This window comes from Pongo pygmaeus, chromosome 23, assembly GCF_028885625.2.
Source record: "Pongo pygmaeus isolate AG05252 chromosome 23, NHGRI_mPonPyg2-v2.0_pri, whole genome shotgun sequence".
NCBI lineage: Eukaryota > Metazoa > Chordata > Mammalia > Primates > Hominidae > Pongo > Pongo pygmaeus.
The window spans coordinates 48,598,492-48,625,530 of NC_085931.1; the positions used below are offsets into that span (position 1 = coordinate 48,598,492).

At 56.7% G+C, this 27,039-nt stretch overlaps 1 protein-coding gene across 3 annotated transcripts; it reads left to right on the top strand.

Annotated features, from left to right (window-relative positions):
• The first annotated feature begins 948 nt into the window (after nt 1-948).
• On the top strand, nt 949-26,059 carry GGA1 (golgi associated, gamma adaptin ear containing, ARF binding protein 1). Of its 3 annotated transcripts, XM_054469616.2 has the most exons (17): nt 949-1,507; nt 6,753-6,837; nt 9,480-9,555; nt 11,002-11,100; nt 12,793-12,916; nt 13,364-13,464; nt 14,167-14,247; nt 15,764-15,904; nt 15,989-16,070; nt 17,407-17,514; nt 18,242-18,394; nt 21,910-21,974; nt 22,455-22,627; nt 23,398-23,594; nt 24,483-24,652; nt 24,892-25,002; nt 25,088-26,059. In XM_054469616.2, the coding sequence occupies exons 1-17, from the start codon at nt 1,465-1,467 to the stop codon at nt 25,196-25,198; spliced, it is 1,920 nt and encodes a 639-aa protein (XP_054325591.1). In that variant the 5' UTR covers nt 949-1,464; the 3' UTR covers nt 25,199-26,059. The 3 variants fall into 3 exon arrangements, with proteins under 3 accessions (XP_054325591.1, XP_054325592.1, XP_054325593.1); XM_054469617.2 differs by lacking the exons at nt 17,407-17,514; nt 18,242-18,394; XM_054469618.2 differs by lacking the exons at nt 24,483-24,652; nt 24,892-25,002; nt 25,088-26,059 and adding an exon at nt 24,072-24,431.
• The last annotated feature ends 980 nt before the right edge of the window (nt 26,060-27,039 follow it).

Below are 27,039 nucleotides of genomic sequence, written 5' to 3' on the forward strand. Positions count from 1 at the left end.
GGCTCCCACTGCTATCTTCCTCCCACTGCTGGACCTTTCTAAAACAAAAGCCTGACTTTGCTACCATCCGTAAAACTATACGACACCTCCAACGTCGCTTACAGGGAAAAAAAAAAAAAAGGCAGCAAAACATGGGACCTGGGTGATCTTGCCCCAGCCTAATTCCAAGATAGCTCCTGCAAATAGATATCTATTTGCAGATATCTGGGAGCCGTATTGAAATACTTCCAACTCCCTGGACTCATCCTACTTTTTTTTTTTTTTGAGACTGAGTCTCGCTCTGTCGCCCAGGCTGGAGTGGAGTGCAGTGACGCAATCTCGGCTCACTGCAACCTTCACCTCCCGGGTTCAAGCGATTCTCCTGCCTCAGCCTCCTAAGTAGCTGGAACTACAGGCACGCCGAGATAATTTTTTTTTATTTTTTTATTTTTAGTAGAGACGGGGTTTCACCGTGTTAGCCAGGATGGTTTCGATCTCTTGACCTCGTGATCCGCCCTCCTCGGCCTTCATCCTACTTCTTCTCCCTGAATATCTTTTCACACCAGCTCTACGTGGAGAAATCCGACTGTCTTTCAGCCAAGTACAGTATCACTTTCTCTTGAAACCTCCCCTGACACGACCCCTCCCCTGACAACACCCCCACCCACCCCACCCCAGTTTGGGGGAGGAGCCCCCTCCTTTGTTCCCACTACCCCGTGGGCTTCCCCTATCACACTGTGTAATAAATATCTGGCCTTGTCTATCTCCTTCTGTGCCCATCACAGAGCAAAGCAAATACAAAGAGTTCATTAAACGTTTGCTGGATGAATGGAGGAGACGGCACAGGGTTCAGGCTCTGCTACTTGTGCGGCCTCAGGCCGACTAATTATCTGGTGGGTTTGTTGTAAGGAGTCAGAACTAAATGGATTAATTACAAATAGTGCTTAGGACAATGCCCAGAATACTGTAAGCACTCAAGAAACTTATTTATTTTCGTCATTTTCACAGCGGCCAAGGTACATAAGGATGTACCTTATCGCCCTTTTAAGGGACTCTCCCACGTTCAACTCTAAGCGGAAGTACCCGCTCAGGGCTCCGGAAGTGGCCTCAGAGCCCCTCAGCAACATGCCCGCAGAGAATTCTTCCGGAGGCGGTCACAGACATCTCCGTGACGCAGAACGAGTTAGAGCATCTCTTGGGGTTTCCATGGTGCTGCCCTTAGCCTCCAGTATCTCCGCTTCCTCTCCCGCCTGAGCGCCGGGAACGGAAAAGCAGGCGGCCGGTCCCAGCTGCGACGTAGACACCGCCTGGGGAAGGGGTTGGGCGAGTAGGTGACGCTCTAGGCGAGCTCGTTGGCCTCTCTATGGTGCCGAGCGCGCCCGTTCGGACGTTGCCCCTTTAATCGGCAGAGGGCGGTGCCCAGGAGGTCCCGCGAGAGCTGCGGGGGGCGGGGGGGGCGGTGCCGAGGCTGGGGGCCGGTGGCGGATGGAGCCCGCGATGGAGCCGGAGACGCTGGAGGCGCGAATAAGTGAGTGTCCGGGAGGGGCGCGGGCCGGACCGGAACCGGAACCGGGGGCACGAGGCGGGCCCCTTCCCGGCGGGGGCGGGGTACGGGTCGCCCCCTCCTCACGCCCCGCCCCCGGCCCGGGAGGGGCGGTGTCCTCAGTCGGCCTCTCAGACCCTGGAGCGATGGAGGACCCCGGCCCCAGCGCGGTCCAGCGGCGGGAGCGGGCGCCGCCCACCTGTCGGATCCCTGGGCCACGACCCCTGGGACGGCGAGTGAGCTGCACTCACTCCCCTGGGACGGCTCCGTTCCCGGGACGGAGAGAGCAGCCTCCAACCCCCCAGGCTCACATTGCTCCACGGAGTAGCGGCCCGGGGAAGGAGCACGCGAGCGGTCCCCCGGGGTTGCATCTCACACCCGGGAGGGAGGGACCCTACTATTCTCAGGCCCCGAATCCTCCACTCTCTGGCCCTGCATGGCGTTCCTGGAGCCCGCAACTAGTCACATTTGCTCATTACCCCCTCCTGGAAGAGAGGACCCACTGCCCCATTTGATTCCTCCCGCCGCTCCCAGTCTCTAGCCACACACTGAGAAACCCCCGCACCCGACAGGCTTGGGAGGATCTTAGACTCCAGAAGTATTAATAATTCCAAGCTCCCTGTCACTCCCTTCAGCCTAGCCCCTCAGCCTCCAAGATGCCTTTTCCAGCTCTTGCTGAACTTCCTTCAAAGGCCTCTACACCCCTTTTTTTCATGTTTTTCCTCAGACGCAGTTTCCTATTGCTTAGGCTTCCTAGCCCCCAAACCCTCCACCTGAGCTCCTTAACCCACAGCCCTGATGATCCCCTGCTCTCACAGCCCCGCTCCTGGACTCTGCCTCTGAAAGCCGTGGCTGGCTTTTCCCTGGTCTAGTGAGGGTTCTCTCCCAAGGCTTTAACTGCTGTTGGGACCCCGTCGTTGCCAGGGCCTCAGGGAAGCCTCTTGGACCCAGGCACACCGGCAACAGTCTAGCGTGGTTTGGGGTCATGGCCGGCCCCTTTTAAGCCAGGCTTGAGCAGAGTTGAACCATGAGGTTGGCCCCAGAACCAAACCTCTAGGGATGTTTCAGAGTCATCCTAGCCACCAGAGGGGCAGGGGGTGGAAAAGGGGCATTCAGCAGCCCTTGACCGTTGTGAACGCCAGAAGTGTCCGCCTGGGTCTCAGCAGCAACTGGGCTGGGGGGAGATGGGTGGGCCCCTGGCTAACTGATCTCAGACACAGGACTTGAGCTGTGGGTCATACAAAACAGTCTCAGGTTTAGAAACTGGGGGTTTTCTGAGAGTCCAGAGAGTCTAAAACCAGGCAGAAGTTAGAGATACCTGGGTTTGGCTGGGCCTTGACACATTGGGGCTGGGATTTTCTCCTTTCCTTCCCTTTTGTGTCCTAGCAGAATTGTAAGATCTTCCCTCTTCCCTTGGGGAGGCTGGAGGTAAAGGGTAGCTTCTTTTTTTTTTTGAGACAGCTTTTCGCTCTTGTCACCCAGGCTGGAGTGCAGTGGCACAATCTCACCTCACTGCAACCTCCACCTCCCGGGTTCAAGTGATTCTCCTGTCTCAGCCTCCCGAGTAGCTGGAATTACAGGTGCACGCCACCACGCCCAGCATTTTTGTATTTTTAGTAGAGATGGGCTTTCACCATGTTGGCCAGGCTGATCTCGAACTCCTGACCTCAGGCGATCCACCCATATTGGCCTCTCAAAGTGTTGGGATTACAGATGTTAGCCACTCATCCGCCCACATCGGCCTCTCAAAGTGTTGGGATTACAGGCGTGAGCCACCGCGCCCGGCCTAGTGAGGTAAATGATGTTATTGCCAGCACTATAGAGTGGCAGGGTGGAGTCTTACCCTGTTGTGAAACACCTCCCTCCCTCTCTAGGTGTTCTCCCCAACTGCCTGCTAGGGAGGGTACTCCCCTCAGGTAGAATTAAGAGGGCTGAGGGTCGGGGGCCATGGGCCAAGGAGGTCAGTCAGATCTCCTTGGATCTAGAGGCCCTGGCTTTCAGCCAGATTCAGGGGGAGAAAGATGATGTCTCATGATGCCAGCGCTTCCTCTTCACTGGCATCTGACCCAGGAGCAGTCCGGAATCAGCTTCTCTGACCTTACTCCAGCTCACGTGTCTTTGACACTTTAAGGGACTTCCTGTTTTAGGGTCTTCCAGCTGGGTGTCATTGAATGGGCAGTGATTCTCTAACTTTAGACTGATGTTCCCCAGCCTTTGGGGACTTGGAGGCAGAGTAGACAGTTACCCTTACCCCTGGGTTGGGGAGGGTCGTATTCCTGGTATCCCCAGGAGGTCAACAGGGGCTTCATTTTTCTGAGGGACTAGAGGGTCTTGTGGAGCTCCTGGGACAGAGATCTAGATCCAGAGAGAACATTCGTCCTTCCGATCTCAGCTCAGCTCTGAGAGCCCTCCCGGAGAGCAGCCCTCACCCCCCAGGCTGTCTGCACTTCTCCTTGCTTTGCTTTGCTCTGTAACATTTCGCAACAGTCTGCAGTACACGGGGTTTGTTAATCTGAGTATTCATTGTTTCTCTTGCTGGGCAGTGAACTTGAGGAGGGCAGGGATTTTGTCTGTTCACTGCTGGAGCCCCAGCATCCAGAATACTTAAATCTGAGTTGGATGAATGGCGGCCAGCCACTGGGATTCCAGGCCTTTGGGCCCCCTGCCATAACATATGACCCAGGGCAGGTGCCACATGCTGGGTCAGTCCCCAGCCTCCTGTCCACAGATTCTTCTCTGTTCTACCTCCTGGGCTGTGTCCTTCCACACCCTCAGCTCGGTACTCAGGCATGGGCAGAACTGGCTGGGAAGGGGTGTTGCTTAGAGGTGGGCTGTGGAGAAATGAAGCTTGGGCTCTGGCTGCCCCCATGGCCTTCCCATGCAAAAAGTATTTTGTCATCCAAAATCCATATTTCGGTCAGGCGCAGTGGCTCACGCCTGTAATCCCAGCACTTTGGGTGGCCGAGGTGGGTGGATCGTTTGAGGTCAGGAGTTTGAGACCAGCCTGACCAACATGGTGAAACCCCACCTCTACCAAAAATACAAAAAAAATTAGCTGGGCATGGTGGTGGATGCCTGTAATCCCAGCTACTCTCAGGAGGCTGAAGCAGGAGAATCGCTTGAACCCAGGAGGCTGAGATTGCAGTGAGCCGAGATCTTGCCACTGCACTCCAGCCTGGGTGACAGAGCGAGACTCTTTCTCAAAAAAAAAAAAAAAAATACAGGCCAGGCGCGGTGGCTCACACCTGTAATTCCAGCACTTTGGGAGGCCGAGGCGGGCAGATCACGAGGTTAGGAGATCGAGACCATCCCAGCTAACACAGTGAAACCCCGTCTCTACTAAAAATAAAGAAAAAAAAAAAAAAATTAGCCGGGCGTGGTGGCGGCACCTGTAGTCCCAGCTACTCGGGAGGCTGAGGCAAGAGAATGGCATGAACCCTGGAGGCAGAGTTTGCAGTGAGCCGAGATCATGCCACTGCACTCCAGCCTGGGCAATAGAGCGAGACTTCATCTCAAAAAAAAAAAAAAAAAATACAGCCGGGCGCGGTGGCTCACACCTGTAATCCCAGCACTTTGGGAGGCTGAGGTGGGTGGATCACGAGGTCAGGAAATCGAGACCATCCTGGCTAACATGGTGAAACCCCGTCTCTACTAAAAATACAAAAAAAATTAGCCAGGCATGGTGGCGGGTGCCTGTAGTCCCAGCTACTCGGGAGGCTGAGGCAGGAGAATGGCATGAACCTGGGAGGCGGAGCTTGCAGTGAGCGGAGATCATGCCACTACACTCCAGCCTGGGCGACAGCGCGAGACTCGTCTCAAAAAAAAAAAAAATCCATATTTCATTCCAGCTTTACAAGATGGGGAAATGGAGGTTCAGGGAAGCATGTAACCTAGATTGTTGTTTAACCAGTATTGGGGGTTAAAGGGGTAACTGTCTGGTTGTGTTTACACCACTTCATGTAGACCTGTTGGCCCTCTTTCCTTGCCACTATCCATTTCTGGATTCAGACTTCCCCAGAACCTCACCCCTTGCCTGCCCTCAGCTGACTGCTCATTCATTTGCCAAGGGGATACAGGTGTGGACATGAGTGGCTGGGATGCAGTGCCGTAGCAGGCTGGGGGACACAAAAGAGAACCGACCCAGCACTGCTACCTTGGGCAGGAGTAGAGGATTAGGGAAGGGGACACCAGAGCCACTCCCAAGGGAATGAAGGCTTTCTGAACCTGATGTGATGGTAAGACTCACACTCCTTACTGAGGCCCCTCATTCTCTGCCTCGTGTGGTTACCCGCATCTTTCCTGCCCATACAGCCATGCGCAAGTCAGAGGTGGACCAGCTCCAGCCTGGGTGACTCCTCCTGGTCCCTGCTTATGTGTTGCCTCTTCCAGGCAACCTCCCCAGCTCCAAACTGAACTGAGTCCCCTCCTCTGTGTTTCTTTTTTGTTTGTTTGTTTGTTTGAGACGGAGTCTCGCTCTGTCACCCAGGCTGGAGGGCAGTGGCGCGATCTCGACTCACTCCAAGCTCTGCCTCCCAGGTTCACACCATTCTCCTGCCTCAGCCTCCCAAGTAGCTGGGAATACAGGCACCCACCACCAAGCCCGGTTAATTTTTGTATTTTTAGTAGAGACGGGGTTTCACCGTGTTAGCTAGGATGGTCTTGATCTCCTGACCTCGTGATCCACCCACCTCAGCCTCCCAAAGTGCTGGGATTACAGGCGTGAGCCACCGCGCCCGGCCCCTCCTCTGTGTTTCTACAGCTCCTTGGCTTCCCTCTGTCACACGTTATTGAGAACCTAGCTTCCCTTGGCCCGCTTCCCGGCTACATGGCTCCTTGAGGGCGGGACTATGATTTTTTTCTCCCTTACTTCTGGATGTCCTCTGAGCATAAATTTCATGAGAATTATGGAGACACTGTTCTCAGCAGAATCAGAGGAGGTGGGGCTGGCGTGATGGGTCCAGCTGCAGGGGTGGGAGGAGTGGGGAGGAGGGGAAGGGCCCTGACCATAGTCTCTAAAAGTGGGGCCCTTTGGTGGGCAGCTGTGCTCATCTGTCTGTCTACACCCACACTCAGGTCTTGAGGCTGTCTGGGCAGGAAGGAAAGGGGAGAGCATTCCCACGTGCTCAGTCACACTCCCCTCCCACTCCTGACCACACCTTTGCCAGGGTCAGGAGTGGAAGAGCAGGAATCCCACTACCGGGCCACAATGACCCCAGCTCTCCTCTTCCAGATAGAGCCACGAACCCCCTGAACAAGGAGCTTGACTGGGCCAGCATCAACGGCTTCTGCGAGCAGCTCAATGAGGACTTTGAGGGGTAGGTGGCCGGCCGCGCTTGTGTGCACTGCCTTGCGCTCTCCAGAACCCAGTCTCGGGTACAATGGCCTGGGTGGGTGGAGACCCGGTTTTCATTCTGAACGTATTCACAAAGCGATGAGGATGGGGCACTTGGCACTGAATGCTGTTTGAGTATCACTCTCTGGGGTGGGCCTTGCTGGATCCATTTAACAGGTAAAGAAATCAAGGCTCAGAGGATTCAGATCTGCCCCCACATCTCCCAGGGAGAAAATGCTAGTCCTGAGCTTGGTAAGACCCAGGCCTGCTGGACCCACACACAGCCAGTGCTTTGTGGGGAAAGGCTCCCCAGAGGGAGAACTGCATGTTCCCCAATTGGGAGGAGGCCAGTAGGCCCTTTGCTCAAGGAAGAACCAGAACTACCTGTATTAGAATCACCTAGAATGTTGGCCAGGCACAGTGGCTCACGCCTGTAATCCCAGCACTTTGGGAGGCTGAGGTGGAGAGATTACCTGAGGTCAGGAGTTTGAGACCAGCCTGGCCAACATGGTGACACCCCGTCTCTACTAAAAATGCAAAAATTAGCTAGGCATGGTGGCACCTGCCTGTAATCCCAGCTACTCAGGAGGCTGAGGCAGGAGAATTGCTTGAACCCGAGAGACAGAGATTGTAATGAGCCGAGATTGCGCCACTGCCCTCCAGCCTGGGCAGCTGAGTGAGACTCTGTCTCAAAAAACAAAACAAAGAGTTACCTAGAATGCTTGTCAGAAATGTACATTCTTAGCCAGGCATGGTGGCGCACACCTGTAATCTCAGTTACTGGGGAGGCCAAGGCGGGAGGATCCCTCGAGGCTAGCCTGGGCAACATAGCAAGACCTCATCTCTTAAAAAATAAAAAAATAGGCCAGGCATGGTGGCTCACGCCTGTAATCCCAACACTTTGGGAGGCCAAGGCAGGAGGATCACCTGAGGTTGGGAGTTCGAGACCAGCCTTACCAACATGGAGAAATCCCGTCTCTACTAAAAATACAAAAAATATTAGCCGGGCGTGGTGGTGCATGCCTGTAATCCCAGCTACTCGGGAGGCTGAGGCAGGAGAATTGCTTGAACCCAGGAGGTGGAGGTTGCAGTGAGCGGAGATCGTGCCATTGCACTCCAGCCTGGGCAATAGAGTAAAACTCCGTCTCAAAAAATAAGTAAATAAATAAATAATAAAAAATAAGGCTGGGTGTGGTGGCTCACGTCTATAATCCCAGCACTCTGGGAGGCCGAGGCAGTTGGATCACGAGGCCAACAGATTGAGACTATCCTGGCCAACATGGTGAAACCCCATCTCTACTAAAAATACAAAAATTAGTAAGGCACGGTGGTGTGCGCCTGTAGTCCCAGCTACTCGGGAGGCTGAGGCAGGAGAATCGCTTGAATCTGGGAGGCGGAGGTTGCAGTGAGCCAAGATTGCATCACTGCACTCCAGCATGGTGACAGGGTGAGACTCCATCTCAAAAAAATAAATAAAGTAAATGCACATTCTTGGGCTGCCCCCAGACTCGACTCTCCAGTGGGGGGTTGGGAGTGGACGTTCTTTTTTTTTTTTTGAGACTCGCTCTGTCGCCCAGTATGGAGTGCAGTGGCGCGATCTCGGCTCACTACAAGCTCCGCCTCCTGGGTTCATGCGGTTCTCCTGCCTCAGCCTCCCGAGCAGCTGGGACTACAGGCGCCCGCCACCACGCCTGGCTAATTTTTTTGTATTTTTTAGTAGAGACGGGGTTTCACCGTGTTAGCCAGGATGGTCTCGATCTCCTGACCTCATGATCCACCTGCCTTGGCCTCCCAAAGTGCTGGGATTACAGGTGTGAGCCACCGCGCCTGGCCGGGAGTGGACATTCTTAGTGGGCTCCTCAGGTGATACTAAAGTTTCGGGACCACAGACAGTGGTGTGTGTGCTTTGGAGTCATGCTGCTTGGGTACGAGTCCGGTCCCCTCTCTTAGCTGAGTAACCTTGGGTGAGTGGTTGCCTCTGAGTGTCAGTTTCTTCACAGTTGAAGGAACTTCCCACGGTGAGGCGGGAATGACAGTGCTGCCTGCCTTATGCAGCTTAGGCAGGAAAGTGCATGTGAGCCTCCTCACACATGACCAGTTCAGCACATGTGAGCTCTTGACCGTCACTGGCGACGGGTCTTTTACAGTCTGGTAGATGATGTCACCACCTCCACCATGAAGCTGCTCTGATTTGCCACAGCAGAACGTCCTTTGCCACCTTGAGTTCCCAGGGAACTATGTCTGCCTGTCTCTCGTGGCACATTTTAATTGTGTCTATGGCAAGCCAAGCCAAGGACGTGACACATCAAGAGTTCTTAGGCCAGCCCAGGAGCTGAGCTCACACCTTTTGAAGGTCCCTGCCTTCCAGGCAGTCTCTACGTGGCTCTGCCCTGCCACAATCTCAGGCCATATCTGATCTGGAGAGGGAGCTGGGCCTTTGCATATGCCTGCAGAGACCTTGGAGGGCTGAAGTCTCGGCGGTGGGCTGGGGTGATGACCCTCCCCTAGGGCGACCAGGGCCCCTTGGAGGAGGGCTGCTGTCCCGGCGGGCTGGGGTCGTGGCCCTCCCTTAGGGTGACCGGGACTCCATGGTGACTCTGGCTCTGTGTTGTTCCTCCCACCCAGGCCTCCACTCGCCACCCGGCTGCTGGCCCACAAGATCCAGTCCCCACAGGAGTGGGAGGCGATCCAGGCCTTGACGGTGAGAAGGGGAGAGGCCACCATCCATCCCCCGCCATGTGACGACACCAAGGGAGGCCAAGACTGAGGTTCTTGGGGTCCATAAGGCTCTTCAGAGCCCAAGAGAGTTGTGCTAAGATGGCCCAGGATGGAGGTCCGGGCCCGCCCCAAGGGTCCCACCACAGCCAGCAGGCTGGCCTCCCACCCCAGCATCCATACATGTAGGCCTGTTGCTGAGGGAAGGCCCTCTAGGGTCATCTGGTCCAGGGGTTCCTTGCTTCAGCTGCACACCGGCTGCCTCTCCAGGAAGCGTGTTCAACACATGGAATCAGGGCTCCACCCAGACCTGCCGAGGCCATACTCCTGGAGTATCTGCATCCAGAGATCTGCATGTTTGTAAAGCTAAGGGGTGGTACTTGGGCTCAGGCCTGAGGTTTTGCATCTGTTCAATAGCAGAGGAGAGAGGGGTGTACTGTTTGTGGCCCCCAGCATGGGCCGCATACCAACCCACCATGGAGCAAAGCTGATTTTAAGTGGTGGTAGAGAAACAATTTCTCTTTTAATACTTACGTGTTTAGTTGGGTGCAGTGGCTTATACCTGTAATTTCAGCACTTTGGGAGGCCAAGGCAGGAGGCTTGCTTGAGGCAAGGAGTTCAAGGCTACAGTGAGCTATGATTGTGCCACTGTACTCCAGCCTGGACAACAGAGTGAGACCCCATCTCTAAATAATAATCATTATTGTTACATATTTGTTTTAACATTTTTTCTCAAATGTAACTAGTCCTGTGATTTCATAGATATAGCTTAGGATAAGGCCAAGGTAGATGTTGCCTATATAAGGTTTTTTTAAAAAAGGAAAAATAGGCCAGGCTGGTGGCTCACGCCTGTAATCCCAGCACTTTGGCAGGCCGAGGCGGGCAGATCACCTGAGATCGGGAGTTCAAGATCAGCCTGACCAACATGGAGAAACCCCATGTCTACTAAAAATACAAAATTAGCGAGGCGTGGTGGGCGGGTGCCTGTAATCCCAGCTACTTGGGAGGCTGAGGCAAGAGAATCATTTGAACCCCGGGAGGCAGAGGTTACAGTGAGCCGAGATCATGCCACTGCATTCCAGCCTGGGCAACAAGAGTGAAACTCTGTCTCAAAAAAAAAAAAAAAAAGGAAAAATAGTAAGAAAATAATGTACAGTTGGTACTCAGATGTGGGGCCTAAGCTATGAATGGGACTAGAGCATTGCTACAGGTTGGGCATTGCTGGGCACTGTAGGTCGCCTGACCCTATCTTCCATGGGAGTGATGACCAGTCCCAGAGGCCTCTGTGACTCTGAATCTTCCATCCTCACAGGCCATTCCCTCCCTTCTGAATGCCCACCCATGGGCTTCTGGCCCCTGTCCAAGGCGTGGGAGGGAGGCCACGGCCTCTGATGCACCTGGGCGTCCCCTCCAATCCCCCTTCCCTGCACAGGTGCTGGAAACATGCATGAAGAGCTGCGGCAAGCGGTTCCACGACGAAGTGGGCAAGTTCCGCTTTCTCAACGAGCTCATCAAGGTCGTGTCTCCCAAGGTTGGTGCCCCCAGCCCAAGCTCAGACCTGCCCTGTCGGATGTGGGGAGAGGAAAGAGGATCTTCAGATTGTGGAGCGACTTTTCCAGGGAGCCTCCCACTGGGATGTCACCTCAGCCCCCCATTAGAACTCAGACCTAGGACAAACACAGATCCCTTCTCACAGTCACCTCATACCTGATTCTGGGACAGCCTGGGGTCTCGGAGGAGTGTTTCCAGGCTGGCCAGGGGTGGGGCAGCCATGGAGCTGCCCGGTGCTTAGGGAGAAATGATTCCAGGGAATACGTAAGCTGACAGATGGCTGTATGTGTCAGCGATCCCTGGCCTGAGATCACTCCCTGTGGACCTGGCCACAGAACCCTACCTGGTCTCTGGCAGGTTTCCCTGTCCCCACGACACAGGAGCACCCTCCCTGGACCTCGGCATCCAAGGCCACAGACCTGAGTGATGGAGCCTGCTGGCTCCAGACGGGCCATCCCCGGCTCAGCCCAAGGAGTCTTCCCACAGACCGTGAACATTTCTTTTTCTTAATTTTTTTGAGATGGAGTCTTGCTCTGTCACCCAGGCTGGAGTGCAATGGCATGATCTCCATGCTCCACAACCTCCACCTCCTGGGTTCAAGCAATTCTCCTGCCTCAGCCTCCTAAGTAGCTGGGATTGCAGGCACACGCCACCATGCCTGGCTAATTTTTTGTGTTTTTAGTAGAGATGGGGTTTCACCATGTTGGCCAGGCTGGTCTCGAACTCCTGACCTCGTGATCCGCCTGCCGTGGCCTCTCAAAGTGCCGGGATTACGGGTGTGAGCCACCATGCCCGGCCTACCTACCATGAACTTTTTTTTTTTTTGGACAAGGAGTTTCACTCTTGTCACCCAGGCTGGAGTGCAATGGCGCGATCTCAGCTCACTGCACCCTCCACCTCCCAGGTTTGAGCAATTCTCCTGCCTCATCCTCCAGAGTAGCTGCAATTATAGGTGCCCACCACCAAGCCTGGCTAATTTTGTATTTTTAGTAGAGACAGGGTTTCACCGTATTGGTCAGGCTGGTCTTGAACTCCTGACCTCGTGATCCACTGCGTTGGCCTCCCAAAGTGCTGGGATTACAGGCATGAGCCACAGCCTCTGGCCTACTGTGAACATTTCTTAAGCCGTTTGAGTGACAGCCCACCCCCTTGGCCCTTCCTCGCTCAGACCCATCCTTTGACCAGAGCTACTGAATGATCCATATGGCCTCCTATTCTCCTCCCAAGAGGGGGCTGTGGTGTGACAGCCACTTTCCCCAGCCCAGTTTGCTGCTAGGAGATGGAGAGTAGGCCCAGGGCCTCCCAGTTCCACCCTCACCCCCCCCCACCCCGGGCAGCCTGGAGGCCTCTGGCTCCTCTTTCCTGGGATGTCAAGGCTAAGTCCCCAGAGCCCACTGTGAGCAGGCCTGTCCCTCATGTCAGTTCTGCATCCTCACCATGGTACCATCTAGCAGGTGGGGAAACAGACACTGAGGGCTGACCCAGCTAATAAGTGGCAGGGGTAGTAGCTGAACTCAGTCTACCCCAGGCTGGTTGGGTGGGGCTGTGAGGACCCTGTAGGCTAGAGGGCTTCCCGGGGAGTCCTGGGGAGGCAGGAGGGTGTGGACAGGGCTTGAGGCTGAAGTGAGTGGGGCTGGGCAGTATCAAAGGCCTCCCCACTGTGTCCCTGAAGTATCTGGGCTCTCGGACATCAGAGAAGGTGAAGAACAAGATCTTGGAGCTCCTCTACAGCTGGACAGTGGGCCTGCCCGAGGAGGTGAAAATCGCAGAGGCCTACCAGATGCTAAAGAAGCAGGGTGAGGCACACAGAGGGTGGGGGGTGACCAGGGCCTGCCCTCCCCTCCCCCACCATAAGCTGGGGCTCCAGCAGCTTCAGGGGCTTCTGAGCCAGCAAGGTCATGGGTCTGTCCTTTAACTCCTGGAGAAAGTACAGCTAGTGCGGCCTTCTGTGCTCTGCCTGAGGCTAGCTTGGGTGGAAAGAAGGTGAGTTCGAATCAAGCTTACCCTCAAAGAGTGGTCTCCAGGGAGTAGCCTCAAAATATGGGTCCCCAAACCATTTCCCGCAGGCAATTTTGATGGAGTAGGTAGGAGTAGGCCCAGGCCACTAAGAGTCCAGAGCCAGCGTGCTGGCAAAAGACTGACCTCCTTCTTCTGTCCTACCCTTGCCTGCCCCCATCCCCATGTCACCCCTACCCTTGGGCCTGGGACATATTGACAGCCTTTCTGGCACTCATCTAATCCAGGGATTGTAAAGTCCGACCCCAAGCTTCCAGATGACACTACCTTTCCCCTTCCTCCTCCACGGCCGAAGAATGTGATCTTTGAAGATGAGGAGAAATCCAAGGTGAGACTCCAAGGAGGCACATATGGGGACTCTGAGCCCAGGTGGGGGTCCGTGGGTTCTGACCCCTAGCTGCCCTGGCATCAGCCGTTGGAACAGAGGCACACACTGAGCCCAGGCATCATTGTAAATGATGGGCGCTGTTTACTGGGCACTTAATATGTGCTGAGTATGTCCCATACAGCATCCCCATATTTAATAAACAGGAGTGTGTCTGGTGTCCCTGGAGTTTGTTTGAGGGTATTTTGACCTTTTCTATAAGAATTTCACTAATCTTTTGTTAAAAGTTAATAAAATTAAAACTTGTGGGTGAAAAGTTAAACAGCCCAGGAGAAGGTAAGATTAAAATAAAGAGGTTAAAGTAAAAGCTCCCCTTTCCCCAGTCCTAGCCCCAGCCCTGGAGGGTATCTACTGTTAAGGTTCTTGTACATTGTCCCAGAAAGGTTCTCAGCCATGGGGATATAAGGAGCACCATTTGTTGATTACTTATTTCTGCCAGGCGCTGTGGTGTGCACTTTACACGCAGTGTCTCCGCTGGCCTATGGCCACCCTATCAGGCATCAGTAAATTCTCACCATTTCACAGAGAGCTTAAGTAACTTACTCAGGTCCCACAGGCAGGAAGCGGGGAGCCATCGTGTGACTCCAGTCTTCTGACCCCTGGCCCAGGTGCTGCCCTCACGGTCACACCCCCCTGTCTCTGCAGATGCTGGCCCGCCTGCTGAAGAGCTCCCATCCCGAAGACCTCCGCGCAGCCAATAAGCTCATCAAAGAGATGGTGCAGGAGGTAGCGGCCGAGCCCAGAGCACAGGGAGGAGGCGGGATGGGGGTATTGAGCTGGGCCACCGAGATGGGGCTGTATGCGTCTTCACATGGAAGGAGCCCTGCAGTGACCCGGCTGGCACAGCAGAGAAGCTGATGCTGGGGGACGAGGGTGTGCAGGGAAGGATTCCCGGCAGCCTGGGTGACTTGCTCTGGATGGGCCTTTGGGAGGCTGGCTACCTCTTCATCAAAAGTTAGAAATGAATTAGGCCTTAGTATATTTTTAAAAATACATGAATATATGTAAGTATGTATATGTGTATGTATATGAGGAGACTTTTTTTGAGACAGGGACTCACTCTCTTGCCCAGGCAGGAGTACAGTGGTGTGATCATGGCTCATTGCAGCCTCAACCTCCCAGGCCGCTGGCACAAATACGTGTGCCACCACAGTGGTATAGTTTTTGTATTTTTTTTGTGGAGAAGGGGTTTCGCCACATTGCCCAGGCTGGTCTGGAACTCCTGGGCTCAAGTAATCTGCCTGCCTCGGCGTCCCAAAGTGCTGGGATTACAGGCATGAGCCACTGCCTGGCCAAATGTTTAATTTTTAGGTAAATATACATATGTTGCCTGGGTGCCTGCTGAAACTTTTTTTTTTAATTGAGACAAGATCTCATCCTGGAGTGCAGTGGCACGATCATGGCTCACTGTAGCCTCACCCTCCTGGGCTCAAGCGATCCTCCCAACCTCAACCTCCCAAGTAGCTGGGACCAAAGGCACACGCTACAACGCCTGGCTAATTTTATTTTTTGTAGAGACAGCGTCTCCCTTTGTTGCCCAAACTAGTCTCGAACTCCTGGGCTCAATGACCCTCCCATCTCAGCCTCCCAAAGTGCTGAAAAAAAAGTTTCAAAGCTGGATGTGGTGGCTCATGCCTGTAATCCCAGCACTTTGGAGGCCGAGGTGGGAGGACTGCGTGAGGCCACCTTTCACTCTGCAAAGCAGGGGCACGCACACTAAGCGGAGGGGCAGGGGAAAGCCGGGCTGCTCCCAACGGCAGCCTTTGAAGGCACGGGCTCCCCCATCTGCCAGGCACCGACAGACACTAGAAGGGTTTTCGTGCTCGTTTCTAGGCTGTACCTGGTGACCGCAGAGGTTCCCTTGCACTATGAAGTACAGGAACCTCCTTTGAAAGGGCAAACACAAGGAGGGCAAGAGTCACTGAGAACCACAGTGGAGGTCTAGGGCCCTGGGCCTTCAGAAGCACCTGGTGAGGGGGTTGGAAACCCAGGTTCCTGGGCCATCTCTGAAGATCCTGATGAGCTTGTGCGGAGGCCTGGGCACTGGGGTCTTCTTGGACCAGCGTGCCCTTCCTAGGCATGAGGGGCTCCTGGCAGGGCCTGCTGGAGCCCCACGCGGAGTCTGATCCCACAGTCACCCAGCTATCAACCCAGATCCCAGCACACATTCTCTCAAGTGGCAGGGGGCAGTGCCTCATCCAGGCCGAAGGTTCTCAGGGGCCCTTGGCCAATGTATCCCCAGGACCAGAAGCGGATGGAGAAGATCTCGAAGCGGGTGAATGCCATCGAGGAGGTGAACAACAATGTGAAACTGCTCACGGAGATGGTGATGAGCCACAGCCAGGGCGGCGCAGCAGCTGGCAGCAGCGAGGACCTCATGAAGGTGCGCCTGCCTCCCTGCCTACCCCACTCCCTGCCCATTCCACAGCCCACGCGGACCCTGACCCAACCACCCTGCTGCCCTCAGGAACTGTACCAGCGCTGTGAGCGGATGCGGCCCACGCTCTTCCGACTGGCGAGTGACACAGAGGACAATGATGAGGCCTTAGGTGAGCCCGGGGCAGGTGCTGAGGTCAGGTCCCCCACTCTCCCTCCACCTCCTGCCCCCACCTCCCCCAGGCCCTGCTAAGTATCTGCAGTTGGAAGGAGCCACCACCAGGGGGGCCCCTTCTCCAGCACCGACCTTGGGTTTCTCCTCTCTGAGGACACAGAGCAGGGGCCGCCTCGCTGTTGAGAGGCCCTGTGGGCCAGCCGCCTTAACAGGCATCTTATTTACTGCCCGCAGCTGCACAGGAGGCAGAACCATCCCCTTTTCACAGCTGGGGCTGAGGGAGGAAAATGACTTGCCCAGATCACAGAGCAGAACAGTGGCAGAGCCAGGGGAGACGGAGGGCCGTCTGTCCCCAGCCCTTCCTCCCTGGTGAGGGCGAATGGAAGCTAAGTGTGCGTCCCCCAGCCCGGGCACTTCCAGACCTGAGCCTGACGGCTTCTGCCAGGGCTGCATACCAGGTTCTTTTCCTTGATCTCTGCCCACGTGTCAGCCTGGGCCACTTGGGCTGCGGTCTGGGTACCATCCACTCCCTCATTAAGCAGGAGCCCCACCCACAAGGCTCACTGCCCAGATTGCCCCACACCCTGGCACCCGGGCAGGCAGTGTTGCCGAGGGCCTGATTGGTGCCAGGCACTGTTTTAGGCCCTCAGGGATCTGGCACTGATCAAAGTTTGCAAAAGGCCGGGCGCAGTGGCTCACACCTGTAATCCCAGCACTTTGGGAGGCCAAGGTGGGAGGACTGCTTGAGTCCAGGAGTTCAAGACCAGCCTGGGTAACATAGAGAGACCCAGTCTCTATTTCAAATATATTTATATTAAAAAAAAAAAAAAAAAAGGTTGACAAAAGCTTCCTCGTGGTAGTTGAGTGAGAGGAGACAGACAATAACCAAGTCCATGAACACCGACAGTTTGTCACGGTGGTGAGTGGCACGCAGGAAGAGAAGCAGGGAAGGGATAAGGTGGTGCAGGAGGGATTTAGGACAGGCCTCCCTGAGGTGAGCCTTGGGTGAAGACCTGAAGGCAGTAAGGGATGAAGCCGTGCAGAGATCTGGGGCAGCCAGAGAGCAGAGCTGGAGTGGAGGCCTGGAGGCGGGAGCGGGCCCAGCGTGTTGAGACAGCCCAGGCAGTATGGCAGGGAGTGAATGAGGGAAGGGTGGGAGGTGAGACCAGGGAGGTAGCGGAGGGCCGGAGTCTCAGCAGATGAGATGGGCTGTTTCCCCGCCCCTTTCCCTTCCCCTCACACACAGGCTGTGATGGATGTGGGGTCCTCATCCCCTGCCACCCAGAGGCCCCCACAGTCCTTCAGCCTGGCCTCTCCCCTCCTGCCTGTTCCAGCGGAGATCCTGCAGGCCAATGACAACCTCACCCAGGTGATCAACCTGTATAAGCAGCTGGTGCGGGGTGAGGAGGTCAACGGTGATGCCACAGCCGGCTCCATCCCTGGTGAGGAGGTGGCAGGAGAGCTGGGAGGGCACCCATCAGGCTGGAGGGGCACAGAGAGTGCAGGGTGGTGTGCTGGTCTCAGAGCGGCTGGAATGACTGCCAGGGTGACCCTGGCCCCTTAAGATGGGGAAGGCCCCAGGGAGGGAGCTGGGGGTGAAGTCTGTGCCAAGCCTGCAGCTGTGGGGGAAGAAGTCTGGATGTTGGTGGGGGAGCTGAGGGTTTGGCGAGGACAGGCAGAAAAAGGAAGGCTTTCTTTCATTTGATAAATCTGGCACCTGTTGTACAGGGCTAGATGACACCCCAGAGGCTTTATTTATCAGAAAATGCGAGGGGGGTTAGGAAAGTAAACATTACAGACTCAGTTCTAATAAGGGTAAGATGGCAACCTTGGGGGGTCACAAAAGGGGTTAGAATTGGTTCTGTTAGGGAGAAGTGGGGATGGAGGCACTGCACGGAAGCAGCCAAGTTTCAGCAGGGCCTTAAGGATGGGTAGCAGTTTGCCCAGTAGAGCTAAAAAAGAAATACATTCCGGACAGAAGTACCATCATATGCCAAAGAGAGGTCCTGTTGAGCAGTTTCCAGGCAGCGGCTGGTGTGGCCAAGGAAGGGGAGGCAGGAGACCAGTGGTAAAGCATCGGGGGTTAGGTGTTGCTCCCCCGCAACCCCTGTGGACTCTGAGAGACACGTGTACACCCAGGACTTGCCAGCCTCTTCTTTCCCACCCCAGGGAGCACCTCGGCCCTGCTGGATCTCTCAGGCCTGGATCTCCCGCCTGCGGGCACCACCTACCCAGCCATGCCCACCCGCCCTGGCGAGCAAGCCAGCCCTGAGCAGCCCAGTGCCTCAGTTTCCCTGCTTGACGACGAGCTCATGTCTCTGGGTGAGGAAGGGGCCAGGCCTGGAGGAGGGCGGGCTCAGCAGCAGATGGGGCATGATTCCAGGGCCCACTCACAGCTAGCGGAACCACGTACCCCAGGTGTGAATCGTGTGGGGCACGTGGATGAGCATTAGGCCCACTTCACAACTGAGGAAACCGAGGCTCAGGGAAGTTAGGAGTTTGTGCGAGACCACACGGCCAGAGGGTGAGGCTGGCAGCCTCTAAGCCGGCCTCGGATAAGCTAACCAGCATTCAGGCTCTGGCAGCCTGGGGGGAAACCAGGGGATTTCCCCGCAACAGGTTAGAGCCTGGAATTGAGAACTGTCTGGGCAAAAGTTCAGCAGTTTCTTCATCCACCAAGAGGAGAGGGAGGGCTCTGGGCTCCAGAGCACCCAGAGGCTTCAGAGAAGCCGAGGCCAGAGCGCGAGGGACTCCGTGATCCAAGCTGGTCCAGGGCCAGGCCTGCTGTTACTCCCAGGCAGGCTCCGGCTCCAGAGCCCAGCAGGGGCCAGGCTTACCTGGGGGGAAGCAGCAAAGCAGTCCCAGCTGCCCAAACCATTTTTGGGTTTCCAACTGCTCTCAGGGCAGCAGCCCCATCCGAGAGCTGAGATCAGAACAGCCTCCTCCTGAGAGCCGCTGAAGGGATGAAGAGCAGAGACATTAGGGCCCCATCAAAGGAATCCTCAGGGATATGTTGGAAGCCAAGATTCAGACTGTGGTTTCCTGAGCCAGTTCTGAAGCCAAAACCAGACCCGAAGGCCTTGAAGAAGTGATGGGGGCCGGGGGCGCCCTGGACGGGGTCTGCCTGGGTTCCAGGAGTGCTTCCTTAGGTGGTGCCCACTACTGCACTCTGTCCTGTCTTAGGTGACCCTCACAGTCTCTGCAGGCAGGTGCCGTTAATAGCCCCACCGCACAATGAGGAAATGGCAGCACAGAAAGGCGCGGTGGCTCACGCCTGGAATCCCAGCACTTTGGGAGGCCGAGGCAGAGGGATTACTTGAGGTCAGGAGTTTGAAACTAGCCTGGCCAACATGGCGAAACCCCGTCTCTATTAAAAATACAAAATTAGCTGGGCGTGGTGGCACATGCCTGTAGTTCCAGCTACTGGGGAGGCTGATGCAGGAAAATTGCTTGAACTGGGGAGGCGGAGGTTGCAGTGAGCCGAGATGGCACCACTGCACTCCAGCCTGGGTGACAGAGTGAGGCTCCGTCTCACCAAAAAAAAAAAAAGAAAAAAGGAAAAAGAAAGGCTGGGTGACTTGTGCAGAAAAGGCTCCAGGACTTGAGCTGGGCTCTGATCCTGAAGCCACACTCTGAGCAGCTGGGCTGCTCTGACTCGTTGTTCATAAGCAAGGAAAAGGAAATGAGGACCCGGAGTGTGGAGGGAGAGCTGAAGGGGAAGGAGAGCTGAGGGGAAAGGAGGCCCAGCTGTGAGCTCCCTTTGTGAACCCACCAGCCAGCACCCTCCCTGAAGCCGCTTACGAGCCCCATGCAGCTGCCCCCTCTTCATTCAGAGCCAAGGGTGACTGCAGGGAGAGGACCATTACCCCATTCTACAGAGAGGTAAAGGACGGTCAAGGAACAGGAACGTTCATACAAGGTTTATCTTCCCCTGTGGAGCCAGCCCTGGGCGGCAGCTACCTGAGGGGCAGCGGGTGGGGAAGTACTGCAGGGCCACCAGCCCCCAGCCAGCAGCTGCAGCACCACCTCCACAGGAGAAGCAAGATGCAGCCGCACTTCCTGTCCCCGCACTGCATTGGCATAGTCCTGAGCCACCAGCTTCCTTCTGTTTTCCTCTCAGAGGCAAAGCATGGGGGCACAGGAGCCGGAAGTGCCAGGGCAGCCTGCAGCCTGGGCCTGGGGAATGGAGGAGGCCCGGGGCCACACAGGGGGCTGGTCCTCACTCTTCACGGCAGGGGTGGGAGACAGGTTCCTGTCCGTCAAGGAGGGTGTTCAGGCAGCCTTAACCTCCCCCATCTCAAGTGATCCTCCCATCTCAGGCTCCTGAGTAATTGGGACTACAGGTGTGTGCCACCACGCCCGGTTAATTAGTTTATTTTTAGTAGACACAGGGTTTCACCTGTGTTGGCCAGGCCGTTATTGAACTCCTGGCCTCAAGTGATCCACCCACCCCGGCTTCCTAAAATGCTGGGATGACAGGCATGAGCCACTGCGCCCACCTCTTTTTGGTTTTGAGATGGGGGTCTCACTATATTGCTCAGGCTGGTCTCAAACTTCTGGCCTTGAGTAGTCCTTCCATCTCAGCTTCCCAAGTAGATGGGACCATAGGCATTGGCTAATTTTTTTTCCTTTTATTCTTTAGGGTAGAGTCTCTATGCTGCCTGGGCTTATCTCAAACCCCAGCTTCAGCCTCCCAAATAGCTGGAATTACAGACATTAGCCACTGCACCTGGCTGGTGTCTCCATTTTACAAATGAGGCTGTCACCCCCCAGTATCACACAGCCAAGTGGCAGAGTTGTGTTCAAATGCTGGCAGTCAGGCCATGCTCTGTCTGAGTCCAGACTCTGCCACTTTCCAGCTGTGTGTTCTCGGGCAGGTTATTTACCAACTCTGAGTCCATTTTCTTATCCCTAGAAGAGGGCTGAGAAACTCACCCCTACCTTTGAAGGTTGTTTGAGGATTAAGCAGGACCAGCATCTGAAGGGCCTGACGCATCTAGGGCATCATCAGTGCACTTTATCTGTGGCCTCTAAGAAGTGCATCTAGAAGAGACCCAACTGTCACAGCGTCCTGGTACCCTTGCCTTTACCTGTCAGGTAGCACTTCGGTTTGGACCTCATTTTTTTCAGGATTTGTTAGAAACAAGATCCCTTATCTTCTCTAGGTCAGATCTGGGGTGAACTTGGCTGACAGTATTCCAGGGCAGGCAGAGGTCAGGCTGGCTGGTGACCTGCTGCCTCCTTCCCATCGGCAGCTAGTTCCAGGGCCATCCACAGGGCCCCCCAGCCCTCCGTAGTACCAGTGACCCTCACTGGCATGTGCCAGGGCCAAGAGGGCCTTGAGGGTCGCCTCCAGTCCAGCCCTGTCCTCGTATTCTTGGGGACACTGTGGCTTAGCCAGCACTGTGCCTAGCCCACAGTCACCCAGCAGGCGTCCCTCGAGTGGGCCAGTGGCGGGCACAGAGCTGCTCTCTGCTTGCCTGGATGCATGAGGAGAAGAACCTCTTCTCCCTGCAGCCCAGCCCTGCAGGCTCTCTGCTGCCAGACGACGAGCGAAGATGAAAGTCCTGATGTCTGTTGTCTGTGTGCACAGTAGCTTTGGAGTGGCCTGGCCGGGAAGAGGGGAAGTGTGTGTGGGGTCAGCACAAGGGGCTGCCAGGATCTTGGTTACTAGTTGTGCTGTGCTGCTGGTTCCCTCTGAAAGTGTGGGTTTCTCCCCTCTGTGTTGAGCCTTAGAAAGGGGCAGGGAGCCCCATGCCAGCACACATGGCCCCTCGGCTCTCTGGCCTCTGCAGGGTCAGCCCAGCTCCTTCACCTCTCTCCTGCTTTCCCCTCAGGCCTCAGTGACCCCACACCCCCTTCAGGCCCAAGCCTGGATGGTACCGGATGGAACAGCTTCCAGGTAGGAGGGGACCACAAACTAGCCTGGCCTGTCCCAGTCCCAGGGTCAGGGCAGCTGGGACAAGCGGCCTGGAGAAACTAAAAGGATGGATGGGCTCCACTCAAGGGCCCAGGGCCAGGGGGTGGCCCAGGGGCCTGGAGACACCCACCCAGGGTAGAGGGCCTCCCCTTGCCTCCAGCTGTATCTTCCCCAAGTCTCAGCCTTGGGGCTGCAGCCCAGCCTTTGGGATTGGGATTGAGATGGGTAATCCCTCTTCCTTTCCCTTGAGGGTGACAGGAAGAGGGTGACAGAGGTCCCTGGAATGTAGAACCCCCAACCAGACCCAGCCACCCTGCATCATGGACATGGGTGGTCTGGGGTCCCCACCTCTGTGGCTGCTTTCCCAGATGTCATTTGCAGGGAGGACACTGAGCCCCAGGATCAGGTGATGCTGACACCTCTCTAGACAGCCCCACCCCACCTGCATCCTTTTCCCCACAGTCGTCGGATGCCACTGAGCCCCCAGCCCCTGCTCTGGCCCAGGCCCCCAGTATGGAAAGTCGACCCCCAGCGCAGACATCCCTGCCAGCAAGCAGCGGTCTGGACGACCTAGACCTCCTGGGGAAGACCCTCCTGCAGCAGTCACTGCCCCCGGAGTCCCAGCAAGTGCGGTGGTGAGGGCCCACCATGGCTGGCATGCGGTGGGGAGCACTCCCTGTTCCCACAAACCAGCAACTTCTCCTGGGCTTGTCCAGGCCCAGCAGGGAGAGGCTCGTTGCTGTCTTGTTCTATAAGCAGCAGATGCCAAGCACTGCACCTGCCTCTGGAAACACAACAGTGCCCAAGGCAGACCTGGGCCCATCTCACCGAGCACAGTTTATGAGTCCTGGGCCCACTGGCCTGGCCTCCCCCCAGGTGTTCCCAGCTCCCTTGAGAAAGGCCCAGAGGGCCAGCAGAGGGGAGGACACTGGGCTGGAGTGAACAGGTGGGGTGTGGGGTGGAGGGAGAACAAGAGCTGCTCCTTCTAAAGGTAAGACCCAAGGCCAGAGAGACAGCCACACGTGCCAGCCTTTCCTGTGCCCCTGGTCTCTCCATCACCAAAGAATCACTTCTTTTTCTTTTTTTGAGAGGGAGTCTCACCCTGTCACCCAGGCTGGAGTGCAGTGGCATGATCTCGGCTCACTGCAACCTCCATCTCCCAAACTCAAGCAATTCTCCTACGTCAGCCTCCTGAGTAGCTGGGACCACAGGTGTGCGCTACCACGCCCAGCTAGTTTTTTGTATTTTTTATACAGACCGGGTTTCGCCATGTTGCCCAGGCTGGTCTCAAACTCCTGAGCTCAAGTGATCTGCCCGCCTCAGCCTCCCAAAGTGTTGGAATTATCGGGGTGAGCTACCATGCCTGGCCAAGAATCACTTCTTAATGCACTGTCCCCCCATTAAGGGAGAAGCAGCAGCCAGCCCCCCGGCTCACACTCCGGGACCTGCAGAATAAGAGCAGCAGCTGCAGCTCCCTCAGCTCCAGCGCCACCAGCCTTCTCCACACCGTGTCCCCAGAGCCCCCCAGGCCTCCGCAGCAGCCCGTACCAACCGAGCTCTCACTGGCCAGCATCACTGTGCCCCTGGAGTCCATCAAGCCCAGTGAGTAGGGCTGGGGCAGGCGCAAGCTGGGCTGGGTCAGCTTGCTGCCCTGTCAGGAGCTCTGTCTGGGGAAGCTAGTGGGAAAGCGGGGCTCCCCTGGCTCTGCCACTGGCCAACCAGAGGGGAGCTGTGAACAAGGCCCTCCCCTTCCCAGGAGTCAGTTTCCTTATCTGCCCCAGAGCAATCAGAGGACTGCTGTACAAACTCCAGGCTTATACAAGCAAGAAGACCTCTAGGGAATAGGCTCTGGGCCCCTTCCCTCCCCAGGAAGGCAGGGCCCAGGACACAGAGAGGTTTGGGGTCTCCCCCAAATTACAGAACTGAACCATGATAAAGACCCAGATCCAAGGCTGGGCTTTTCCAGCCCAGGAGCAGTAAGGGGACCCAGCCCCGGGCCCCGAGCAGACACATGAGGCCTGGTGGTCCTCAGCATTGCCCTCTATGAGCTCCCTGTGACCAAAGACACTACCCCCACAGTGTCTCCCAGCAGTGGGCAGAGCTGCCCCTCTCACCAGTAGGAGAACCCTGAGCTCAGAGAAGGGGAGTGACTGCCGCGAGGTCACACAGCGTGAGACTCACCCTCACCGAGTCCCTCACCCCAGCACTCCAGGCAGCAGCCACACAGCATCTGGGGAACCTGGGCTGTGACGGCTCTGGGGTGGGTGTCCTGCCTCCACTATCAGACTGGGGGTTCACCTGCCCTCTCTGGGCACCGCTCTGTGCCCCTGCCTGCACTGCCACCCAGGGTCCAGGTAAGGCCCCAAAGGAGGGCTTTGCTTTTGTTGCCAGTACAGCAACCAGCTCCTGAGGCGAGCCGGGTGGGGGCTGGGGGCTGAGCGGATGTGCTCCAGCTCAGGTGTCCCATCGCCCTCCCACCTTCTCCCGCAGGCAGCATCCTGCCCGTGACTGTGTATGACCAGCACGGCTTCCGCATCCTCTTCCATTTTGCCCGCGACCCACTGCCAGGGCGCTCTGACGTGCTGGTGGTGGTGGTTTCCATGCTGAGCACCGCCCCCCAGCCCATCCGCAACATCGTGTTCCAGTCAGCTGTCCCCAAGGTGACAAGCCAGTTGGACAGGGCATGCCTCCCTCCTCTCAAGGCAGGGTGACATGGAGCTGGGTGGGGAGCCACCTGTCAGGGGGCAGGTCTCCCTCCCTTGCTGGGTGGTCGGGGTAGAAGGGACCAGAAGGACTGAACCCCAGGATCCCCGGAGGGGAGCTGGCAGGCTGGGCCTGGTTCCTCGGAGCAGGACAAGCAGCCAGGGCTAGCTGTGCCCATCCTGCTGTCTGCCCACAGGTTATGAAGGTGAAGCTGCAGCCACCCTCGGGCACGGAGCTGCCGGCTTTTAACCCTATCGTCCACCCCTCAGCCATCACCCAGGTCCTGCTGCTTGCCAACCCCCAGAAGGTAAGGGGCCCCTAGGCAGTGCTGCAGGGTGGCGGCAGCCACTTCTCCTCCTCTGACCCCTCTGCCTTTGCCATCTCTTCCCCAGGAGAAGGTTCGCCTCCGCTACAAGCTCACCTTCACCATGGGTGACCAGACCTACAACGAGATGGGGGACGTGGACCAGTTCCCCCCACCCGAAACCTGGGGTAGCCTCTAGAACAGAGAGGGGCTGGGGAGAGGAAGGGGCAGAGGGACCGGTCACTGTCCAGCCTGGAGGGAGGCAGTGGTGGCCAAGGACACCCTTTGTTGCCCATGGCCATTCACCCCAAGGCCTGGTGCTTCTCCCCACACCCCTGTAGGCCTCAAGTGACTCTTCCCCCTCCTGCTCCGGCCCCGCCCCCGCCCCTGCTGAGCCAAACCCAGTAGGAGGCTGGGCCTGGGTTTGTGCCACTGGGGTCTCCATCACCGGGACCCGGAGAGGGAGGGGCTGCATAGCCTTGGAAGAACTTGGGTCATGGGGAGGAAGCAGGGCTGTCGGGGAAGGGCCAGGACCTCAGGCCCAGCCCCAACCCCAGCTGGGGTGGAGTCTTCCCCGCCTGTCTCTTATGCCTTATGGGAAGGCCCAGCCATAACTCGGGGGCCATACTGGAGCTGGGGACCAGCTCAGGCCTCTTCCATAGGAACCTAGTGACTGGGGGGTGACGCCTACACCCCCAGCTATTTGCACTCTGGACTGTGGTTTGACTCTGCTTTTCTTCCGGATTGGCCCTGTGGTTACAGCCTCAGGGGGCCAGGCTGGGGGAACCTCACCTGGCCCCTACTCCTGGGAGTTTCCCTTTGCCATTGGGCCCCCTGAGGGACTATGGGGGCTCAAGGGTAATGTAAGAGGCCCATGGCCCCAGCGAGGGGCTGTGGGGCGTCTAGAGTTCTCAGTGTGTCTCCTTCATTCATTGGCCTCTGCTGGGGCCTCCTATGGGTGTCTCACGTCTGTCCATCCATCTGTCCGTGGTCAGAAGTGGGGTCAGTGCGTGAGTGAGAGCAGGAGTATTTATGAAAATAAAACGTCGTTTTTCCTGGACCAGCTGCTCTCGTGGCCCTTCGGAGGTTGAGGGAGATGGGAGGGGTCGAGTCCACGTTCCCCAGGGCTGCCCTGTAGACCTCTCCACTTCCGTCTTTGGAGGTCAGGCCATGGGCCCCCTCCCCACCACCCCCCGGGCCCTGCACCGGAAGAGGCCCTGCGAAGGGGCCTGTGGCCAGTGCTGAGTCACCAGAGAGGGCGCTCGGCTGTGGCAGACCAGGACCATCCCAGCTGGAAGTGGGCGACCGCCAGGGCCTGGCAGGAGCCCCAGCTGCTACAGACACCGAGGGGGAGGCCCCTGGCTGCTCACGACTTCCTCTTGCTGTGTGCAGCCCTCCACACAACCTCGATGCTGCAGCACCCCGGAGGGAAGTCCAAGCCCAGCTTCTCCCTCCCCCCAGACATCGCTCCCTTGCCGAGCACCAATCGCAGTTTGTTTGGGAGCAGACCCAGGGACCCTGAGCTGGGCCCCCGCCACTCCCAGCAGCAGCTCTCCCCCACATAGTGCTATCAGAGTTTTCTCCAACCAGGAGGCTGGGGTCCAAGCTTGGGCGTGGCTTCGAGGCCACACAGCTGGGAGCGAGGGGGCGCTGGTCCAGGCAGATGGGCCCTGTGTGTGGGAGGCCAGCCCTGCGTGTGGCTCTGCAGGAAAGTGTTCCCTGCTCAGATGAGTCCAGGGAGGCCGCCCACGGTTTCTCCTGAGCTGATGAGCCCATACAGACCCTGGGAAGTCCCTCATTTAAGAAGCCATTTTCACTTTGTCTAATCTAGTGTTTCCCAGTCTGAACTTGGCCGCTGAACCCTTCTCCTTAGATATGGTTGTGACATGCTGGAGCATTGCCCAGCACATCCGCCTCCCAGCGTGTGTGCTCTTTAACACTCATCAGCAAGCAAGGGGCCCCTCTCTGCTGGGCCCACACTGAAAGCGCAGGCTGAGAGCTCCTCCATGTCCGCCTTACTGCTGAGGGGACAAGAGGCAT